This window comes from Trachemys scripta, chromosome 14 (genome assembly GCF_013100865.1).
Source record: "Trachemys scripta elegans isolate TJP31775 chromosome 14, CAS_Tse_1.0, whole genome shotgun sequence".
Taxonomy (NCBI): Eukaryota; Metazoa; Chordata; order Testudines; family Emydidae; genus Trachemys; species Trachemys scripta.
This window is the reverse complement of record NC_048311.1, coordinates 24,665,391-24,684,642: the sequence shown is the minus strand read 5'-3', so window position 1 is coordinate 24,684,642 and position 19,252 is coordinate 24,665,391. Positions and strand designations below refer to the sequence as shown.

The following is a 19,252-nucleotide window of genomic DNA, read 5'->3' as shown; positions in this document are numbered from 1 at the left end:
AAAGAGGACTTGCTTTACAAAAAGTCAGAGTTACCTGCAGACTAAATTAAAGGTGGGTGCTGTGACTTTAAGAAACTTCCTCCTTGAGCCGGCTACTGTTCTGTATCACACACACACACTGCAGGTTGGCTAGATTGGGAGAATCTAGAACCGATCAATCCTTTATTTCAGTCCAAAGTGCTCACTTGGCCTCCTTACTCATCCGCCTTTAATGGCTGATGTATTAATAAATCGGATGGCAGAGACCTAGGTCTAATCCCCAGGCTGTCCCCAGCTGGGAGTGGAGCTGCACTGGGTGGCCATGTGGGAAGACAGGGGGGGGGTCTCTGCCTCCAGCAAACTCCCCAGTTTCTCCTCTGTCCTCTCCGAGGGCGTTGAAGGGGCCCCGGGTCCCCCTTCCAACCCGAGTCACCCCAGATCGGGGGCGGGGAGAGGTGGCACAGGTGGGGTGGGTCTCGGGTACTCACCTATCAGGTGCCCCACGGCTGTGCTGAAGGGATCTTTCTGGCTTTTCCCAAAAGCCATGCTGCTTCGGCGCTCCCAAACCCGGGCAAACCCTGCTCCTTCCTTCCCCCTGGCCCAGCCAAGCGCCCTCTGCCTCCCCCGGGGGAGCTGTGAGCCCCGCCCCTGGGACTCCCGGCTGCCAGCTCCCCTCCTGCCCTGGTGACTGTTTCCTAGGGAGGAGCTGCCTCCAGGTACCGAGCAGTGCAGCGACCGGCTGGAGGCTCATGGCTCCAGCGTCACGTGCGCCCCGGCAGCCAGCAGACCTGCCCTGCCCGGGCTACTAGCCACCGAACAGGCAATAGACAAACCCACAGCAGCTGCTGCTGCACTAGTCTCGGGGGATCTGGCCTGTAGCCTGGCCCTGCCAGCTGGGGCACATGGAGAGGGGGGGCTGCTCCATGGCAGACGTGCACAGCACCCCCCCAGGAGTGAAGAGGTTTGGGGAAGAATCAGCTGTCTTGAGAGACAGGGATAGGGTGACCAGATAGCAAATGTGAAAAATCAGGATGGGGTGGCGGTAATAGGAGCCTATATAAGAAAAAGTCCCCAAAATCGGGACTGTCCCTATAAAATCAGGGCTTCTGGTCACCCTAGACTGGGATGGATCGGGCAGAGCTCATCTGCCAAAGCTGAGCAGACTGGCTGGCTCTTTTAGACAGTTCCTTCCCCAGCGAGGAAGGATTTTACAAGGTGTGTTTCCAGCAGAGATCTTCTGAACCCCCTTCTCTCAGTGGTCCCAAACTCTCAACCCTATAAATAAAGGATGGAGACACGTCAGCTTTGGGGATGCAGCCGCAAAGCATTGGGGCAGGGAATGTGTCTCTTCATGTACAGTGCCTAGCACAATGGCACTGCCAACTTGATGAGGACCGCTGGGTGCTACCAGAGGATAAATATGAAGACAGAGTTATTCTTCTCACAGCTAGGTGTAAAGTAAAGCATTTTGTGCCATCATCATTTTCCCACCTCCATGTTACAGTCGCACCTAGAAGCCCCTGATTGTGCTAGGCACTGTACATACATATAGTAAGAGACAGTTCCTGCTCCAAAGGGCTAACTATCTAAACAGAAAACACATACATCTCCTGAGTCCCAGTCCAGTGCTCTGAGCATTGACCCTCCTCTAGGTCACTGATCAACACAGAACAACTCCATTCCTAATACTGGGCTCTAGGGCACTCCAACATCCCAGTGTTTTCTATGGTGAGAATTACTGTTACTCCTACTCCCTTTTTCATACTCCTGAACCAGACTTTAGTACAGGAGGGGACTTTCTCTCTCAACACCTGATTTCACAGTTTACTAACAACCTCTTGGGTGGGACTATCAATTAAAACACATTGTGTCAAATCCCCACACCCTGTTGTTCTGCTCAACTCTCAATGGCTCCTGTCTCATGAACTTTAGACTTCAGTCCCCATTTCACCTTTACAGGGAGGAAGGAAAAATCGCTCTTCCCTTGCAACACCAACTACAGTGAGGAGGCATTAAAGATTATAAGCACTTACCTAGAAGGCCTCCCATTCAGCAGCTTGTGACAAACTAGCCCTGTTACTGATTTCTTCCTTTGGTTTTCTTTTATTGACTTTATGGTATTAGTTGGTTTACCAGGATAAGTGTCTAGAGTTTTGATCTGGGTAAAGACCACAGAAAATTGCAGCTTCATATGCAGTAAAATTGAAATTACACTTGTCAAGCAATAGCTATTGCTAATTAAATGTACCGCTGTATTTCCCTTGCATACAATCAGAAATATAACAAATACAATGGGAATGTCAGCGTCTGCTGCATTGTAGAATGTCAAATTTAAAACATTGTTTACTTTAGCATCCACCACTGTGAAATCACGGAACTGACTGTTTGCTCTTGCGACATTCTTGACACCAAATCAGGTGAAATGTTTTCTTGGGCCATATGTTCCCCTCTATCCCATGGCTTGAAGGAGAACAGAGAAAAGAGGCAGAGAAAACGGAGTACAAGAGTTGCTGATGTAGTCTCATCCCATGGTGCTTTGTAACAACCACTATCCCGCTCCACACAAATTCTTCCAGAGATAGGGATATTCTCTTTAGGATTGATACAATTGCTGTTGATGGCTACAGTAGTGTCACTGCTTCACAAGCTAAGCTGTGACTCAGACTTCTTTAATTCTTGGGCAGAAAGGTGAGATGAATTTTGACAAAATAAAAGTCAACTCTAAAGATCTTTGTATTTGCTGATTGGAAGGTCTAGCTATTTCAGTGTAAAATAAATATGGACTCTTTTATTAACGAGTGTTTCAATATGGTATAATTAGCCATATCATCAAAATATAATAATATATGCAAATAAATGATTCACTTTACATCAGAATTTCATTAATAAACAAAGCCATCTTGTCCTGATTGCTAGCTATCTGTGTAGACTTATTTGACTTTTTTTTGCATTTTGTGTGACCCAGTGGCTCCATCTGCTGGATAACCTTAACATGAGGGCTGCAGAAGGGCATACATTTTCTGTATGGATGACATTAAGTATAGTTGCTAGAAAATAAGTATAGGATTTATTGTCACTAGAATGATCTACTGCTGAAAATTATCTGTACACATTTTTAAGGAGATCGTGGCCAGCTGTTTGTCTCTCCCTCACACACATACTTATTTATTATAAGTGGGTGGTGCTAATTACATGTTCTTGTTGTGGTTTCATTCCAGATTAGAATTGATCAGTTGATTGAAGTCTCAACATCATATAGAATCTTATTTAATGTCTTAGTTACAGATCCCTTGTTTGAAATATAAATTTAGGATAAGAAATAAGAATGGCCGTACTGGGTCAGACCAAAGGTCCATCCAGCCCAGTATCCTGTCTACCTACAGTGGCCAATGCCAGGTGCCCCAGAGAGAGTGAACCTAACCGGTAATGATCAAGTGATCTCTCTCCTGCCATCCATCTCCACCCTCTGACAAACAGAGGCTAGGGACACCATTCCTTACCCATCCTGGCTACTAGGCATTAATGGACTTAACCTCCATGAAATTATCCAGTTCTCTTTTAAACCCTGTTATAATCCTAGCCTTCACAACCTCCTCAGACAAGGAGTTCCACAGGTTGACTGTGCGTTGGGTGAAGAAGAACTTCCTTTTATTTGTTTTAAACCTGCTGCCCATTAACAGGGCGGGTGCAAGGATATTTTGCGCCCGAGGCGAAACTTCCACCTTGCACCCCCTTCCTCCTCCTCCTCCCCCTCCCCTCCCTTCCCCCCCACCCAGCATCGCTTATTATAAAAACTTTCAAAAATAAATACAGTGGAGTCACATCTTATGCGGGGTTAGGTTCTAAGGTCAGCGCGTAAGAGGAAAATCGCATATAGTGAAAATTACCATAAAGTACACTACACACAGTATATAGTGTATACACTAGAACAGGGGTCCTCAACCTACAGCATATGAGACTATTTTTTTTTAATGGCAGGCTGCGGGCCTCGGCCGCCGGCTCCACTCAGCCTCCTGCTGGCCTGAGTGAACGGAACCCCAGACCGTTGAGATAGGTTGAGGACCCCTGTTCTAGTGTATACTATATTTTATGGTAATTTTCACTATATGCGATTTTCCTCTTACGTGCTGACCTTAGAACCTAACCCCCATGTAAGATGTGACTCCACTGTAGTATAAAAAAAAATTTGGGGGCACCACTTTTTTGCACCCCCAAATCTTGGTGCCCTAGGTGACCGCCTAGTTCGCCTACTGGTTACATTGGCCCAGCCCATTAATTTCATTTGGATCTTCTTATTTTATTTATAGTAGCAGATAGAGGCCCCAGCTGAACTCATTCTAGGCCCTGTACAAACAGCTAGCAAGAGTTAGACTCTGTCCCAGAAAGCTTACAATGTTAGGGTCAGAACAATTCTGATGAACCATTTTTTCATTGAAATTGGCTGATTTGAATTTGGAACGTTTTGCAGGACTGGTTCAATTCTAATGAGCTTCCAAAGGACGCCAGGCAGGATTCTACCAGCTGAACGAGAAGCCCCAGGCTTGGGAGTTGATGGCAAGCTATTTAGGACACGAGCCAGGGACCTGGCAGCTGCTGTCTGAAGTTGACATAATTTGTGTTAGTTTCACCGCTGTCCATCACTGAATAGCAGTGGTGAACCTAACCAGACTTGTTAATTTGATCATTGTGGAAACATCACATTTTGGGGTTTCCAAAACAAAATATTGTGGGATTGCTGAACATTTTTGAATTTTTGACTTTATCCTAATTAGGGATGGGGGAAAAATGTCAAAATCTCAATTTTTTTCCAAGATGGGAAAAGTGTTTCTCACCCAACACTATACAGTGTAAATAGATAAGGGGGACAAAGGTTGGATATGAATTAGCAGATTCTCACCCTGAGAAATGATAGAAGCAGGCTGCAGATTCTTAAGGGTAAGCTGCACTTGCTTTATAGCTTGGAATCCCCAAGTCTTTCGTACATAGGCTAGAAATCCCTTTAGCCTGGGTCCAGCACTTCCCCCAGTTCGGTCTTTGTTCCTCAGATGTTTCCAGGAGTCATCTTGTGTGGGGAGTTGAGAACCCCAGATGATGTCACTCGCTGCCTTATATAGCTTTAGCATATGGTGGGAACCCTTTGTTTCAATGCTTGGTTTCCAGACCAGTTTATGGAAAAACATTGACATCCCAAGATGGCGTCCAGAATCACATGGCCTGGTCACATGTCGTTCTAGAGTCATAGGAGCCATTACTTACAGGCTGTCCGTAGTGTTTTCAGGAAGGCTCACAAGGTAGGGGGATAAGCTTCTCCTAAGGCCTAATGTTTTTCCTAATGGCCCATTGCCCTGAATAGGCCCTTCCCCACCCACTATCTAGACTGAAACCATCTTGCCTAGTGGGTGTCAACCAGGTGTAACTACATTTGAAATAGATACATAGTCAATATTCATAACTTCAGATACAAAAATGAAACATGCATAAAAATAGGATAATCATATTCAGCACATCATAACTATTCCAATGACATCCTACATGACCCATCTTATACAAAATGCATCATAATTATGCCATAATCATATCATAATAATTTAACACTGAAGAATATAGGGTGCAGTGTCACACACGTATGCAGAGGCCTTCCAGGAGGTACATCAACTCATCTAGATTTTTACCTAGTTTTACAAAAGGCGACATATAAAGCACTAGCAAAGTCAGTACAAATTAAAATTTCATACGACTTGTTTACACTGCTCTATATACTATACACTGAAATGTAAGTGCAATATTTATATTCCAATTGATTTATTTTATAATGATATGGTAAAAATTAGAAAGTCAGCAATTTTTCAGTACTAGTGTGGCCGTGACACTTCTGAATTTTTGTCTGATGTTGTAAGCAAGTAGTTTTTAAGTGAAGTGTAACTTGGGGTACGCAAAAGAAATCAGACTCCTGAAAGGGGTACAGTAGTCTGGAAAGGTTGAGAGATGTTGGATAAAAGGACCTTGTCTACACTAGGAGTACTTTGCTAGAATATCAGTAAAGCACTCTCGTGTGTGAACACAGCTATATTGGCAAAAATGTGCTTATGCTGCTATAGTTTATGCTGATTCCCTGAGCTGGCATAAACTATACCAGCATATGTGCAGTTTGGGTGGTATAACTGCATTTACATTTCGGCTTTTACTGGCATTGCTATGTCAGTAAAAATAATCACACCTCTAAATGACACAGCTGTGTCAGCAAAAGTTTCTAGTGTAGACAAGGCCTAGCAGTTTAGAATAATATCTCTGATTTTTAAATAAATTAATGAGAAATCCCTTTATCTGATTTAATCTTCAAGCCACTTCCCAAAGGCTTACACACACCCACCCACCCACATTAGGTAGTTTACTTGAACAACCAATGATATTTGATATGAAAATAATAAATCACAATGATGATTTCTGCCACCATTTACAACAGCGTTAAGCCTGATATTTTGGGAGGGATCATTTTTTAAACTGAGATTTGCTGGGGTCATAAATATTCCTCACCCCCGAAAAGCAGTCTTTACCCATATTGTCTTCATTGAAAGTCAATTTCTATTTCTTCCTCGTTTTAAAGTGCAACAAGGATACGATCAGCAGAAATCTCACTGTAGCTAAGACAGAGGCTTGCTATGGTCTGTGCTGGTAGCTGAACTCCAACAAACAGCTAAAGGACTAGATCAAATCCCCTTTGCATAATCTCCATTAGCTCATTGCATTCAGATAACAGCAAGCCTAATCAGGAGGCCTTTAGGTAAATTAATTTAATGTTTGTCTGATTTGGGATCCAATCTCTCAGACTGTGGAGCAGTCCCTGAGTGTCTGTCTGTTAGTATATTTTTAAAATTAATTAATGGCACATTTAATTTGCAATATAGGAAGAGGACAATGTGTTTTGTGGGATTAAGTGATGGTTATGTTTAGTTATGCCCAGTAGAGGACAGTCTTGCTTAACTAACTGAACTTAGTCACCTTTATTGATGCACCTGATTTACTGAAAAGGGGATCCAGTAGAGAAGAAGGATCCCAGGCGGGCCGGAGTTTATCATTTAAACATTGTGGCTCAGGCACAGCTCTTTAGCCTCAAAAATGCTGCCTGCCTAGCTGGAAGGGAGGAACTCTGTTATCCAGTGCAAAGCACTCTGTAAGGGAAGGCACAGAATACAGCACTGGGGGATGTGAAGTCTTTCGGGACTGAAAGTGACGGAAAGCACTGATGGCATCATATTTGTATCAGAGACGCTGTAACCAAGATCATGGCCCCAGTGGGCTAGGTAGTATGCGAATACTAGTACCAGACAGTTCTTGCCTTTTTCTGTCATCTTGTCTGTGGAGGAAAACAACAGACAACTGGTACCTTTTTAAACTGTCAAAGGGAATGTCTGAATTGGCGAAAGAGCTTTTTAAATTAGAAGCTATTAAAAGGTTTTCATTCCAGGAAGATCCTGGGTAAATTTGGCCAGGGGTAAAATAAAACATTAAACAAAATGCAATTGTCCAATTTAAAGAGGAACTCCTTTCTAAATTATACTAGCTTTATCTAATCCCACCTACGAAGTCTCTCCCAGGAGTTCCACTGGGCCACACAGCAAGACATCAGGATTCCATATGGTGTATATATAATTTCAAGTGCTACACGTCTAGTTTAATCTGGTTGTCAACTCTATTAAAGTTAATGATGAAAACCTTTCATATCTCATTCCTTGCTGCAGTACAGATTTCCTCACCTCCCATGAACAGCCTTAAAGAGACACTGTATTATTAATCAGAGTGGCTTTTTATTCCAGTTATGCTGGACCAGAGATGAAGTCTTTAGATAGACCTTGACATCTACAATTTTCCTGAAGCCTGATACAGCTGTCTGCCTCTTTTTCAATATTTTGAAAACTCCTTTGCCAAGCACATAGTTTAGGAATCCTCTAAAGACCTTTAGGAACTGAAGGAGTCTACATATAATTTTCAGTTTCAACAAGGGACTTTATTATTGTGATATTCTCTATAATTATCAGTGTGGAAAACAGCCCTGAAAGAGACTGAAATCCTCATAAACCCTATAGAGCAGCAGCAGGTATGGCCTTATATTGAGAAGGTCATGTTGCTATCAGTAATACTTCAACCACCTTGCAGAGCAGCTACAGGCAAGAGTTTAGGTTAGCACTAATGATTTCTCTTATTTTTTATGTCATATTTGGGAAAATAAAAATAACCCACTAGTATTTTTTAAAGGCAACATTAAGGAAAATAATTCTCAAGCACTGTGTCCTCATTAATCAGATTCTCTGGCTGCCCATGAAAACATCATATTGGATATTTGAGCAAATTGACAAAACCGAGAGAGCTGGGTGGTTAAGTTAGCTCCTTGTCACCTTTTGAACCCCAGTTCAAATCCATGCCCTCTCTAGCTAATGTAATGCCTTGCTGCTCCCGGGGGTCTATCCTGTCCTAATTAACCAAAAGTCTCAGCCGAGCTGTCTGCTGGATTTTAATTACAGAGTTATTAATTCGCGGGGAAAAAGTTGACAGATGTTTCAGGTTGGTCGGAGCAAATTAAAAGGCAGGTGCCTGGCATAAAAACTCAGAAACGATCAAACAAATGACTCATGCATGTTTAGCTGTTCTGAAATGAATAGTGTACATCGTACCATTCGGTGTCCTGCACAGAAGAGAGCAGGGTGACATTTCTTCAGAAAATCCAGCTTAACCAGCCAGCCAGAATATTAACATAGATTCTCTCTCACACTTTTTAAAGATAAGGAGGTCCATGAGTTTATACTCTTAAAGGAGCCACAACGTATTTTGTGCCCACCTCACTTCTAGATAAGAAAAAGTTCCAATATTTTCATAGGTCCTTTTAGTTTCGCAAAACCTTGTACAGAGCAGAGATAAGCAAAATAACCGGCCATCTATTTTATGGCCTTTGTTACTGTATCTGGGCGCATGCTGCACTGTGGAACAAAAGACTAACCAGAACAGCCCACAATAGACAACATTTACAGTCAGTCCTCCCCCCCCCCCCCATTGACGCCTTGACCCATCAGATATAAAAAGCCCAAGTGCAAGTCTACCAAAGAGAGGACAAGCAGTCACTGGCTTAGTTTGCAGCAAGGGAAATTTAAGTTAAATATTAGAAAAAACATAAGTTTCAGAGTAGCAGCCGTGTTAGTCTGTAGCTGCAAAAAGAACAGGAGTACTTGTGGCACCTTAGAGACTAACACATTTATTTGAGAATAAACTTTCGTGGGCTACAGCTTATGCTTATGCTCAAATAAATGTGTTAGTCTCTAAGGTGCCACAAGTACTCCTGTTCTTTTTGAAAAAACATAAGGGTAGTTAAGCTCTGGAATAGGCTTCCTAAGGAGGTGGTGGAATTCCTTTCACTGGAGATTTTTAAGACCAGGTTACACAAAGACCCATCAGGGATGGTTTGGGTATACTTGGTCCTCCCTCAGCACAGGATCTCCTTCCAGCCCTACCTTTCTCTGATTCTATGCTGCCTGGAGGCTTCTCTCTTCTCCAGTACTTATATGACTGATCCATCAGTTGTCTGCTGTACTGCACCAGCAGAGGAGACAAAGGAAGTGAGTGCAGCAGCAACTCTCATACTGTGACACCTGTAAAAAAGGCACTGAATTTCCTTCTTCCCCTCTCCCTAACTGAGGCAATTGTTAATCTACTGGCTTCCTAGAAAAGACAAAGAACCAAAGTCTGTTGAGATTTGGGGCAAAGCATTCTTTATAGGGGAGGAAGTATTAGGATTCCATCTTCCTTCTACTACATTTCTCCCTTGTTAGCTCTCTGTCCAGCACTTTACTCTGGCTTGTGGGGTTCCACACAGTTGGTGTTAATAGATTAATGCATGTCACCTTAATGGAGATTTATGGCAGTGTCACTTCCATGCCATGCTAAGCCTGAACTAGCCTGTAGCGGGGGAATTCAGATATTTCCCAGGGTGCACACAGCCTCCAGCTTTGCACTGCAGCTAGCTGGATGCCTGTATCATCTGTATAGCTGACCGGTTTGCAGAGCTGCCTGCATTCTTGAGTGTAAAGCCCTTTGCAAAGTAAGTTTTGTGAGGAATGAAACCTGCAGATGATGCCATGCACTGACACCAGGGTGGAGCACTAGGGGGTATTAACATAGGGAGTGCAGGAATACATGAGACTCCGTGGCTGCCCGTATTTTTTAACTCGGTCATCTAAGCCTCCTTAGATCTAAATAGCACAGTGTTAAATACTGCAGAAAACTTGGTGGCTATTTCCACAGCTTCTCAGGGTATGTCTATACTACCTGCCGGATCGGCGGGCAGCGATCGATCTAGCAGGGGTCGCTTTATCGCGTCTAGTCTAGACGTGATAAATCGACACCCGAGCGCTCTCCCGTCGACTCCTGTACTCCAGCGCTGCGAGAGGCGCAGGCAGAGTAGACGGGGGAGCGGTAGCAGTTGACTCACTGCAGTGAAGACATCGCGGTGAGTAGATCTAAGTACATCAACTTCAGCTACATTATTCACGTAGTTGAAGATACGTAACTTAGATCGACGCCCCCTCAGTGTAGACCAGGCCTTAGTGGCTTTGTCCAGATCCTGTAGGCAGCTTTGGAAATCTCAGCTCCTGTGTTAGCAACCATGGGAAATCTTTGCTGAAAAACTAATTTAGCATATACAATGCGGTGATCAGTAATTGACGACCAAGATGAGTTGAACATAGGGTGACCAGATAGCAAGGGTGAAAAATCGGGACGGGGGTGGTGGGTAATAGGCACCTATAAAAGAAAAAGCCCCAAATATCGGGACTGTCCCTATAAAATCAGGACATCTGGTCACCCTAGTTGAACTGTATGTTGGGAAGTCGGTTGTGAGCAAGGGCCTAGCAGAATTGCTTGATCTGTTGGCTTGCTTTGCACTGAATTTGATAATGCAAAGAATCTGTCTTCACTAGACCTGTTAGCTGAGTTTGTAACCAGTTAAGCAACCGGCTTAAGTCTAAACATGAGCAGTAGAATTCTTCAACCTCCCTTATGCGCCTGTGATCCCACTAGTTCAGGGCACTCATTCGTCATACAATCACAGGCACACCCATGCAGCGCTCTCTCTGCTGTCTCGTGAGCAGACCGACTATTGAAATGTGCTCGCATCCTGAGCTCAGAGAGAAACACAAAACTCAGAGCAACTCTTTACTCCTGACCTTTCTCAGCTTGGAAGGATCATCTTGGCCTTGCACTAATGCGTTCTGAAATTCGTCACTGACATTATGAAGGGTTAATGCAGTACGGTTTGAAAGGGGACTACATTAATGCACAGAAGGGAACTTTTAGAGCTCATCAGCAGGATGCACATGGGTCAGATGGTGCACAACGCACTGATGTCCAATAGAATTTACTATTTACCCCTGCAGGTGTGGACAAGCTCACTGTTGATAAATAACTTGTCTTGCAGCTGTCCTACTTAGAGGAGCTTTTGAGATATTTGACAATAAGGAACTCAACTGTAAATTGTCACATTTTCCTCAAACTGAGATTTCATGTTACAAGATCTTTCTGGCTAGCCAGAATGAATATCAATTCCTGTCCTTGGATATGGACCCAAAATCTAGAAGAAAAGTAGATTGGTGAAAGTAGATTTCAACATCAAGGATAACAGAAAGCACATGACTTTCAGTTCTCGGAGAGTACTTTACAGAACATTATCTCACAAGTACAAAGCATGGGAATTGTATATGAGAATTCCGAGACATTATGGAGAGACACTGTACTATGTATGCTTATTTCTCCTTTTTCCAAAGAAAGGCCACCAGTGATTTCTCATTTATTTTAGTCCCCTCACATGGTTTCCTGTAATCGGAACGAAATCTAGTCTTTGTCTGTAACACCTATTAATCCCTGGTCCTGTACCCCACTGCAAACACACACAATCATTTACTAATATATGGAACTACAGGATTAGTGCTGAACATCCCATCATTTACTTACATGGTATCTATGGCAAACCTTTATGTCCCTACAGATTCCCACTGAAATCAGTGGGGCTCTTCACAAGTCTGTCTGCATGGATCAGATTGTAGGTTGTAAACAAAGAACAGGGACCTCTCCACTTTTTTAATTTCTAATGCACTTAATACACTTTGGAGATTCCAAACATACAATGGCCCAGATCCTAAGCTGGTATAAATAGGAGCATCTGTTTATATGGCCTCCGTTATTGCTGTATCCAAGTGCCTCATAATCTTTCATGTATTTATCCTCAGAACACCCCTGCGATGCAGGGAATTAGAGACTAAGGTCCAATCCTCAAAGTTATTTAGTTAGTGTTAGGCAGCTAAATACCTTGGAAGAGCCAGATCTAAGTGACTTTGCCTGTGGTCACCCAGGAAGCCAGTGTGGGAGCGGCAAATTGCACCCAGGTCGCCCACATCCCAGATTAGCAGCCTAATCCCTGGGTTGTCCTTATTGATTTACGTAGCACTACACCAGTTTACATCACCCGAGACTCTGGTTCAATCATTCTGGGGTTTATCGGAATGCAGATTCCCCAGGGCCAAGTGAATTTTTAAAATATAAAATAAACTTTTACGGTGGGCTTTTAAAAGTTTCTCCCAGCAAGATTTTAAGGAGTTTGCAACTTTTGTAATTTTGTTACCGTTCGTAGACACAGAAATATACAGTACACGCATCTACACAGTAGTAGAGCCTAACCTCATAACACCGATAAGGTTAACGCAAAGCAATGTTATTCCTGATGTTGCAGATAAATCATGTTTTCCACCACTACACACAAATGTACTGAGCTATAGCTAAAATTTCATCTGGCAGGCAGAAGTACCCCCGACCCCTTTCAATCTGGAATTCTCTAACCACCCATGGACAACAAGATATTGTGCATCTATCATCAATTTTCTGATTCCCTGGGGAACAAGGCTGCAAGCACAGAGACTCTGGCAAAGGCTTGTTACTCATAATTTCTTCATTGTGAGTTCATGCCTATCCTTAATTTGGCTCAATTGAGCCAAATCCATTTCCAATTGCACCTGATAATACAACGCCTTCAAATCAAGGTCACTAGCTTTACATCCGTATTCTGGTTTTACTGGTCTCTTCTCATTTGAACGGCAAGACACCACAACCAGTGCTCATTCTTGACTTTGAGTTAACAGCCTATCACTGTCCTTCAAACATGGTACTTGAGCTTTGGTTGAATTCCTGCTTCTTTTGTTGCCCAGTCTATTGCAGAAAACATTCAATGCAGCCCAAGTCACCAGCAGACTTCATGAACGCTAACCCTTATACCAGTGCATTAGAAGCAGTAGTGACTTTATTGGCACCAAGAAGATTCAATGCAGGATACTTGCTGTTATGGTTTTATCAGTTACAGCTAAGGTACAATTTCTGTGAAATGAGTCGCCAGAGAAAATTCTACTGAACAATTTTTTTATTTTATTTTTTTAAGAATAGTAGAGGCAGGCATTTATCTTATCTGGACCACTTACTTGTTTAACAAGCCATGACAGAATTTGGTCTGCATCTTTAGTATTAAGATAACACTAGGTATCTGTACTATAACTCATAACCTATCTCAGCTCAGCTGTATTCTATCACCATCTCTTAATACTCACGAAAGAAAATAAGTTGTGCTGCCAGCAGTTCTCTTTATCTCTTAATAAAATGTAAGTAAGCAAAGAGTATGGGTGCGATTATAGAAGCTTAAGAAAAACAGTAGACAGGAAGATAGAAATTGATCATATGTAGCTTACCTTCCCGGTGCTAAAGTCCCATGAGATTTTACAAGCAAAGCAGACAGGCTGGGTCAGTATTTTCTAAGGAACTAACGGGTGCTGCTGAAGTGGTGTTGTGTTTCACTAGGTGGCAGTCTTACCTTTAAGTCAGTACAGGACCTAAGCATCAGCACAGAGCTAGAGAGTCTAAGTTCCATGGCCCTCATTGGAAGGGTCTGGATTGTAATATTGGTGTCCTGATCTAATTCTACCTTGGGTAATTAGACCTTGCTTGAATTTTTAATTGGACATTGCATTGCTCTTCACTTCCTCCACCTCTGAATTATGTTGCTGTGTGCTGTTAAAAAACAGCTGTTGCATTTCATCCAAGAGCTGCCTTGGCATCAGCGGTAGGAAACACGATTTGCAAGTTAGTTTATAATTTACTCTGTGGTCATTTGGGATGAAAGCCACTGTTGTTATTATAAGAGAAGCAATTACGAACACCTGAGAGAAGCCCTAATGTCAGTTCTGGGCAATAATAATCACAAGACCAATTCTTCTGTGTCAAAGATAAATCATGCTGGTAATTACACATACTGAGAAAAGAGGAATTTTCAGCAAAAGCAACAGACAAAGAAATGTCTTTAAGCAGACAAGACCCCCCTCCCCACATTGTCTCTATACATGTTTATAGGCAGAAAAGGTATTTTGCCTCTTAAGTTAGGGACCAGGACTTCAAGAGGTTAACAGAGTTTAGACACCTCTTTCCACTGTCTGTACAATACAAAAATAATAATAAAGCATTCCTATGCATGGAACAAAATAGTCATGTGCTGAAATTATTTTTATCTACAGTATGTGTATTAAATCTATTAAATTATATATATATCTACAAATATACGTGTATCTACAATTATATACATATGATATGGGCATGTATCCAACACTGCAGATTTGTACATGTGCATACATACATATGTACATGTATTTGTATGCATCAGTTATATGCCAGGGAGCTTGTTCCTATGTCTCCCAGGAAGTTTTCAGTTGTACCCTGGCTTCTGATCCTCAGTGGCCCCTATATCAGTGGGGGATATTTATAGCAGTGCAGAACTGTGCCATACATCTGACTGGAAGGGTAAAGGCACAAGGCCCTGCAGTGGCACAGATGCACCAGTCTGGTGTTCCTCTGTGCCAGGGGCCCTTTTGGGTCACCTGAGTGGCACAAAGGGGTCCTAGTCTGCTTTGAAATCTGGCCCAATTCATGTACTGTATTTATATTTATGCACTCTAGGTAACCAGACAATGTTGGATCCTCAGCTGGTGTAAATCCACATGGCTTCATTGGGCTACACCAATTTATATCAACTAAGGTTACAACAGGGAGTAAGGTCTGAACACCAATGGCCAATGTGTAGTGCCTTAACAACAGTCAGAGATGGGCATCGAAATTTGGATCTGACTTTGGAGCCAGACTTCTGAGGTGGAAGCGTGTTCTGATCTCATGTTCTGATTCATATAATAGTCTCTTTGGGAAAAATTTTCAAAAGCTCTTAAGTCTCTTAATCAACAGGAGTTAGACTCAGAAGCCACTTAAGTGCTCTTGAAAATGTTACCCTTGATCTATATGCTGTGTACACACACACACACACACATACACACACACACACACACACACAGTGCGAACATGCTGCAATCAACATACTGAAAATCTATTAACATTCAGAAACACCAGTTATGGGGAATTATGTTTCAAAGTCTCTTTGTTTAATGCAGACCAAGACCTTCAAGTATGAATACTGAAAAAATATTTTTCAACCACCAGCTCAATAGCGAATCATAATAACTAAACCTTATGAGGGAATATCATTGACCTTTCCTAGTACCTCGTTTTCTTTGCCTGGGGATGTTTAATGTCTTGATGCAATCAGTCATTTTGGGCAATTCCTAGTTTGGCAAGTCTTTTGTAATTCCACCTGTCTTAAGAAAACAGTTAATATTTAATACCTAGCCATCAGTAGAGTCGATCTGCCATCCCTTGTGATATTTTCTCTGTTCCAGCTACATTTTTAAATCACACATTTTTCCAGAATGACTGATTGTATTTTTTTAACGCTAGCAAACCTTGCTACTTTGCCATTTGCTTTATGAGAGGGAACTTAGTGTGTTGATGGGGTGTTTTTTGTTTTTGGACAAGCACATTTTCCACTGGAGTTTTGTAGTTTTTCAGAACAACTTTCCCAGGAAGATCAGAGCCACGGTGCCACATTTCAGTCACATATTCTATGTTATAGACCCGTATTCTACATCTAAACAGCAGAGTTTAAATTCTGCCCTCACTGCTCCTATTTCAGCAGTGCCTAATGGAGTTGTGGTTCTGGTGCTTCATGTTTCCATTCTCCTCTATGGGTCAGTCTTCCTGGCTTGACTACATTTTCCATGATGCACAGTGGTCTCTCCCTTTGGCTGAGCTGTTGCAGTGCATCATGGGAGTTATGTAACCAGACTGCATCCTGGGAGTTACGTAACCAGACTGCACCCTGGGAGTTGTAGTCTGTCTAGGGAGCCCAATTCACAGGGGAAAATGTGGGCATGAGGCATCTGCAGAGAGTAATTTGAACCAACCAAAAAAGAAACATTTATATTTTCATTTTCATGATAGAAACTAGAAAACAATTCAGCAACAATCAATATTTTCCCCATGGAAAATTTCATTATTTTGGAAATCACATTTTCAATTGAAAAACATTTTGACAAAAAATTCCCAACCAGCTTTAGTGTAGAACCAAATCATTCATGTAAAGGTAACTAATGCATAAACATCAGATTATTTTATACTTTCTATATATACTGTATGTTACTGGTTTATCCCTTCTAATGCATGCTATGTTAATAACCTGGTCTTGTTTATTTCTTTTCCAGTTTTTCCTGTACTATATTGCTAAAGACATAACTGACTAAGCAAGAGCAAGGAACTTGTTTGAGTGAGTCCTGGATTGGCAAAGACCTGTTCTCATATTATATAGGAGAAGATAAGCTAGGCAAGGTAGATCTTATCTCGCCCTGTATTCATTAGCATTCTATAGACAGTTTGGTTATGACTTTTTGGGGGGGCAGGATATGACTCTTGCAAAGGCAGTGGCAGGTGACACATCACTAATTCAAATGCTACCTTCAACAAATACATTCTGAAAGCAAGAGGGACACTGCTACAGAAATACCTGCAGAAAATATACAGCAGATTTTAAAACTGTCTCACCTACAGCAAGAGAGAAATGCTTGACAAGGGAGAGAATGTAGTTTTGATTCATATTTCAATTCAAAGTGAAAACAAATAATATTTGTAAGGGATGCAAACATCTTGTGCAGAACTACAGCTCCGTATGTCCAGGAATTTTTAATCCTAGAGTAATAAAAGGAAGGTTCCTGGCTCTTCACTATTTGACTCGTTGAATCTCTCAAGTTAACATAGCTCTAGTCAGTTTCACTGCTGCTATTGGTGGTGGTTAGTGAAACTGACAGGAATTATGTCAGTTTCAGTCCGCAGCTGCCAGAGGTTCCAGGGTCCCAGGTTCCATGGCAGGCTGCCAGGGATCCGGGGAACCTGGAAGCCCTGGATCTTCGGTAGCCCTCCTGGAGGGCTGAAAGGGAGCCAGGATGCCCTGGGAGTGCCAGCTCCCAAGCTGTATGGTCCCGTGCTTAGCAGGCTGCAGAGCAGCCAAGTGGGCAAGCTGGCAGGAAACCAGTTTTGAAATCTGCCTGTGATCCAACAGAAGGCAGTCATTGTGCCACTGCACCCCATATTCTTCGGTGATATTACGATAGGATTATGCTATAATTCTGACGTATTTTATGCAAGATAAGTCATGTGAGATGTCATTGGAAAGGTTATGATTTGCTGATTGCGATTATTCTATTTGTATGCCTGTATTATTTTTGTTTCCAAAGTTCTGAATATTGACTATGTATCTATTTCACATGTAACTGTTCCTGGGCAATGCCCACTAGGCAAAAGGCTCTCAGTCTAGATAGCTGGCTGGGAAGGGCCAAGTCAAGTTAATGAGCCATTAGAGAGAACAACAGACCTTAGGAGAAGCTTATCTCCTACCTGGGGAGCCTTCCTGAGGACAGCCTCCAAGTAATGGCTGCTGTGACACTACAGGGACATGTGACTAGTTCACCTGGTGCCGGACTCCATCTTGGGATGTCAGTATTTTTCCACTGACTGGAGTGGGAGCCAAGCTTTGAAACAAAGGATTCCCGCCATATGCAAAAGCTATATAAGGCAGGTGAGTGACAGCATCATGGTTCTTCACTGACTCTCCACCCAAGAAGACTCATGGAAACACCTAAGGAAGAAAGACTGAACTGGGGGAAGTGCTGGACCCAGGTTAAAGGGATTTTTAGTCTGTGAATGGGACAAGCTGTAAGCAAGTGCAGCTTGCCCCTTAAGAATCTGCAGCCTGCTTGTATCATCACTTAGGGTGAGAATTTGCTATTCATATCCAATCTATGTAGTATATTATGCTTAGTTTGCATTCTTTGTGTATTTGCTAGGTAATCTGCTTTGATCCGTTTGCTATCCCTTGTAATTACTTAAAATCTCTCTTTTGCAGTTAATAAACCCGTTCTTGCTTTATCTAAAACCAGTGTGTGGGAGTTATAACTCGGGCAGAAAGCTGTTGCATATTCCTCTCCACATTGATGGAGGGGGTGGATTTTATGAGCTTATGCTGTACAGTTCCCTGTGCACAAGATGGTATAATTTTGGATTTATACTCCAGAGGGGGTGCATGCCTTAGGAACTGGGAGGTGCCCTAGTTGGAGCCTTCCCATGCAGGGGCTGGTCAGAGTGTCTGTATGTATTGAAACTGGGTGTGTCCCTACCTGTAAGTGTGCTGGTGAAAATGCAGGCTGGAGCCTGGAAAGGGCTTGGCAGTTTGTCACAGCAGTAATGTGTAAAAGGGAGCCAAGGTTGGTGGGTCAGGGGAGCTCAGTGGTACCCCAGTTCCAGGTGGCACCCCGGGGGGAACCCATCATGGTCATAATCAAACCATTCCTATGATAAAGTTTAATTTTGATAAATTGGCAAATTCCAAAAAAACATTTTTTTCCAGCCAACTCTACTCATTTCTTCATCTATATTTAATTTTTTTTAAAGAACTGACAGTGGACTCTGTGCTCTACAAGACACAAAAGAAGAATATAGTCCCTGATATGATGAGCTTGTGATCAGAATATGCTGTGGAATTCAGGTAATTATCTTTACTTACCGCACAGACAGTATTGAGAGACTACAGTAGGGGTTCCCAAAACCTTTGGCCTCTCAGCTGGAAGGCACTATACAAGGGCGAAGTAATTAATGTTCTACTTCAGTAGCAAATACTGGTGGGGACTCAGTTCAGCACTCTCATCCCTGGACATTCAATAGTAGTGGTAACACAAGAACAATTTCTTGTTTTTCCTCTTTGGAGTATTGGGACATTCCCCCAGACATTATCCCCCAAACTCCTAAAATGGTTTTGCCCAGGAACACT

The 19,252-nt window shown here is 42.5% G+C and overlaps 1 protein-coding gene and 1 long non-coding RNA gene across 5 annotated transcripts in view; one reads left to right on the top strand and one right to left on the bottom strand.

The window, feature by feature from the left end:
• The window catches only part of TOM1L1 (target of myb1 like 1 membrane trafficking protein), a 39,102-nt gene extending 38,392 nt beyond the window's left edge, over window positions 1–710 (bottom strand). The window contains exon 1 of one of the 4 annotated variants that reach the window (XM_034790308.1): window positions 468–710. In XM_034790308.1, coding sequence (XP_034646199.1) covers window positions 468–525 — 58 coding nt within the window. In that variant the 5' untranslated portion in view covers window positions 526–710. The remainder of the gene's footprint in view (window positions 1–467) is intronic. The other 3 variants (XM_034790307.1, XM_034790306.1, XM_034790309.1) reach the window with 3 other exon arrangements.
• Window positions 1–18,967, top strand: part of LOC117887651 — a 46,408-nt gene extending 27,441 nt beyond the window's left edge. Inside the window, exon 3 of the long non-coding RNA XR_004648181.1 lies at window positions 18,877–18,967. This is a non-coding gene — a long non-coding RNA (uncharacterized LOC117887651). The remainder of the gene's footprint in view (window positions 1–18,876) is intronic.
• The last annotated feature ends 285 nt before the right edge of the window (window positions 18,968–19,252 follow it).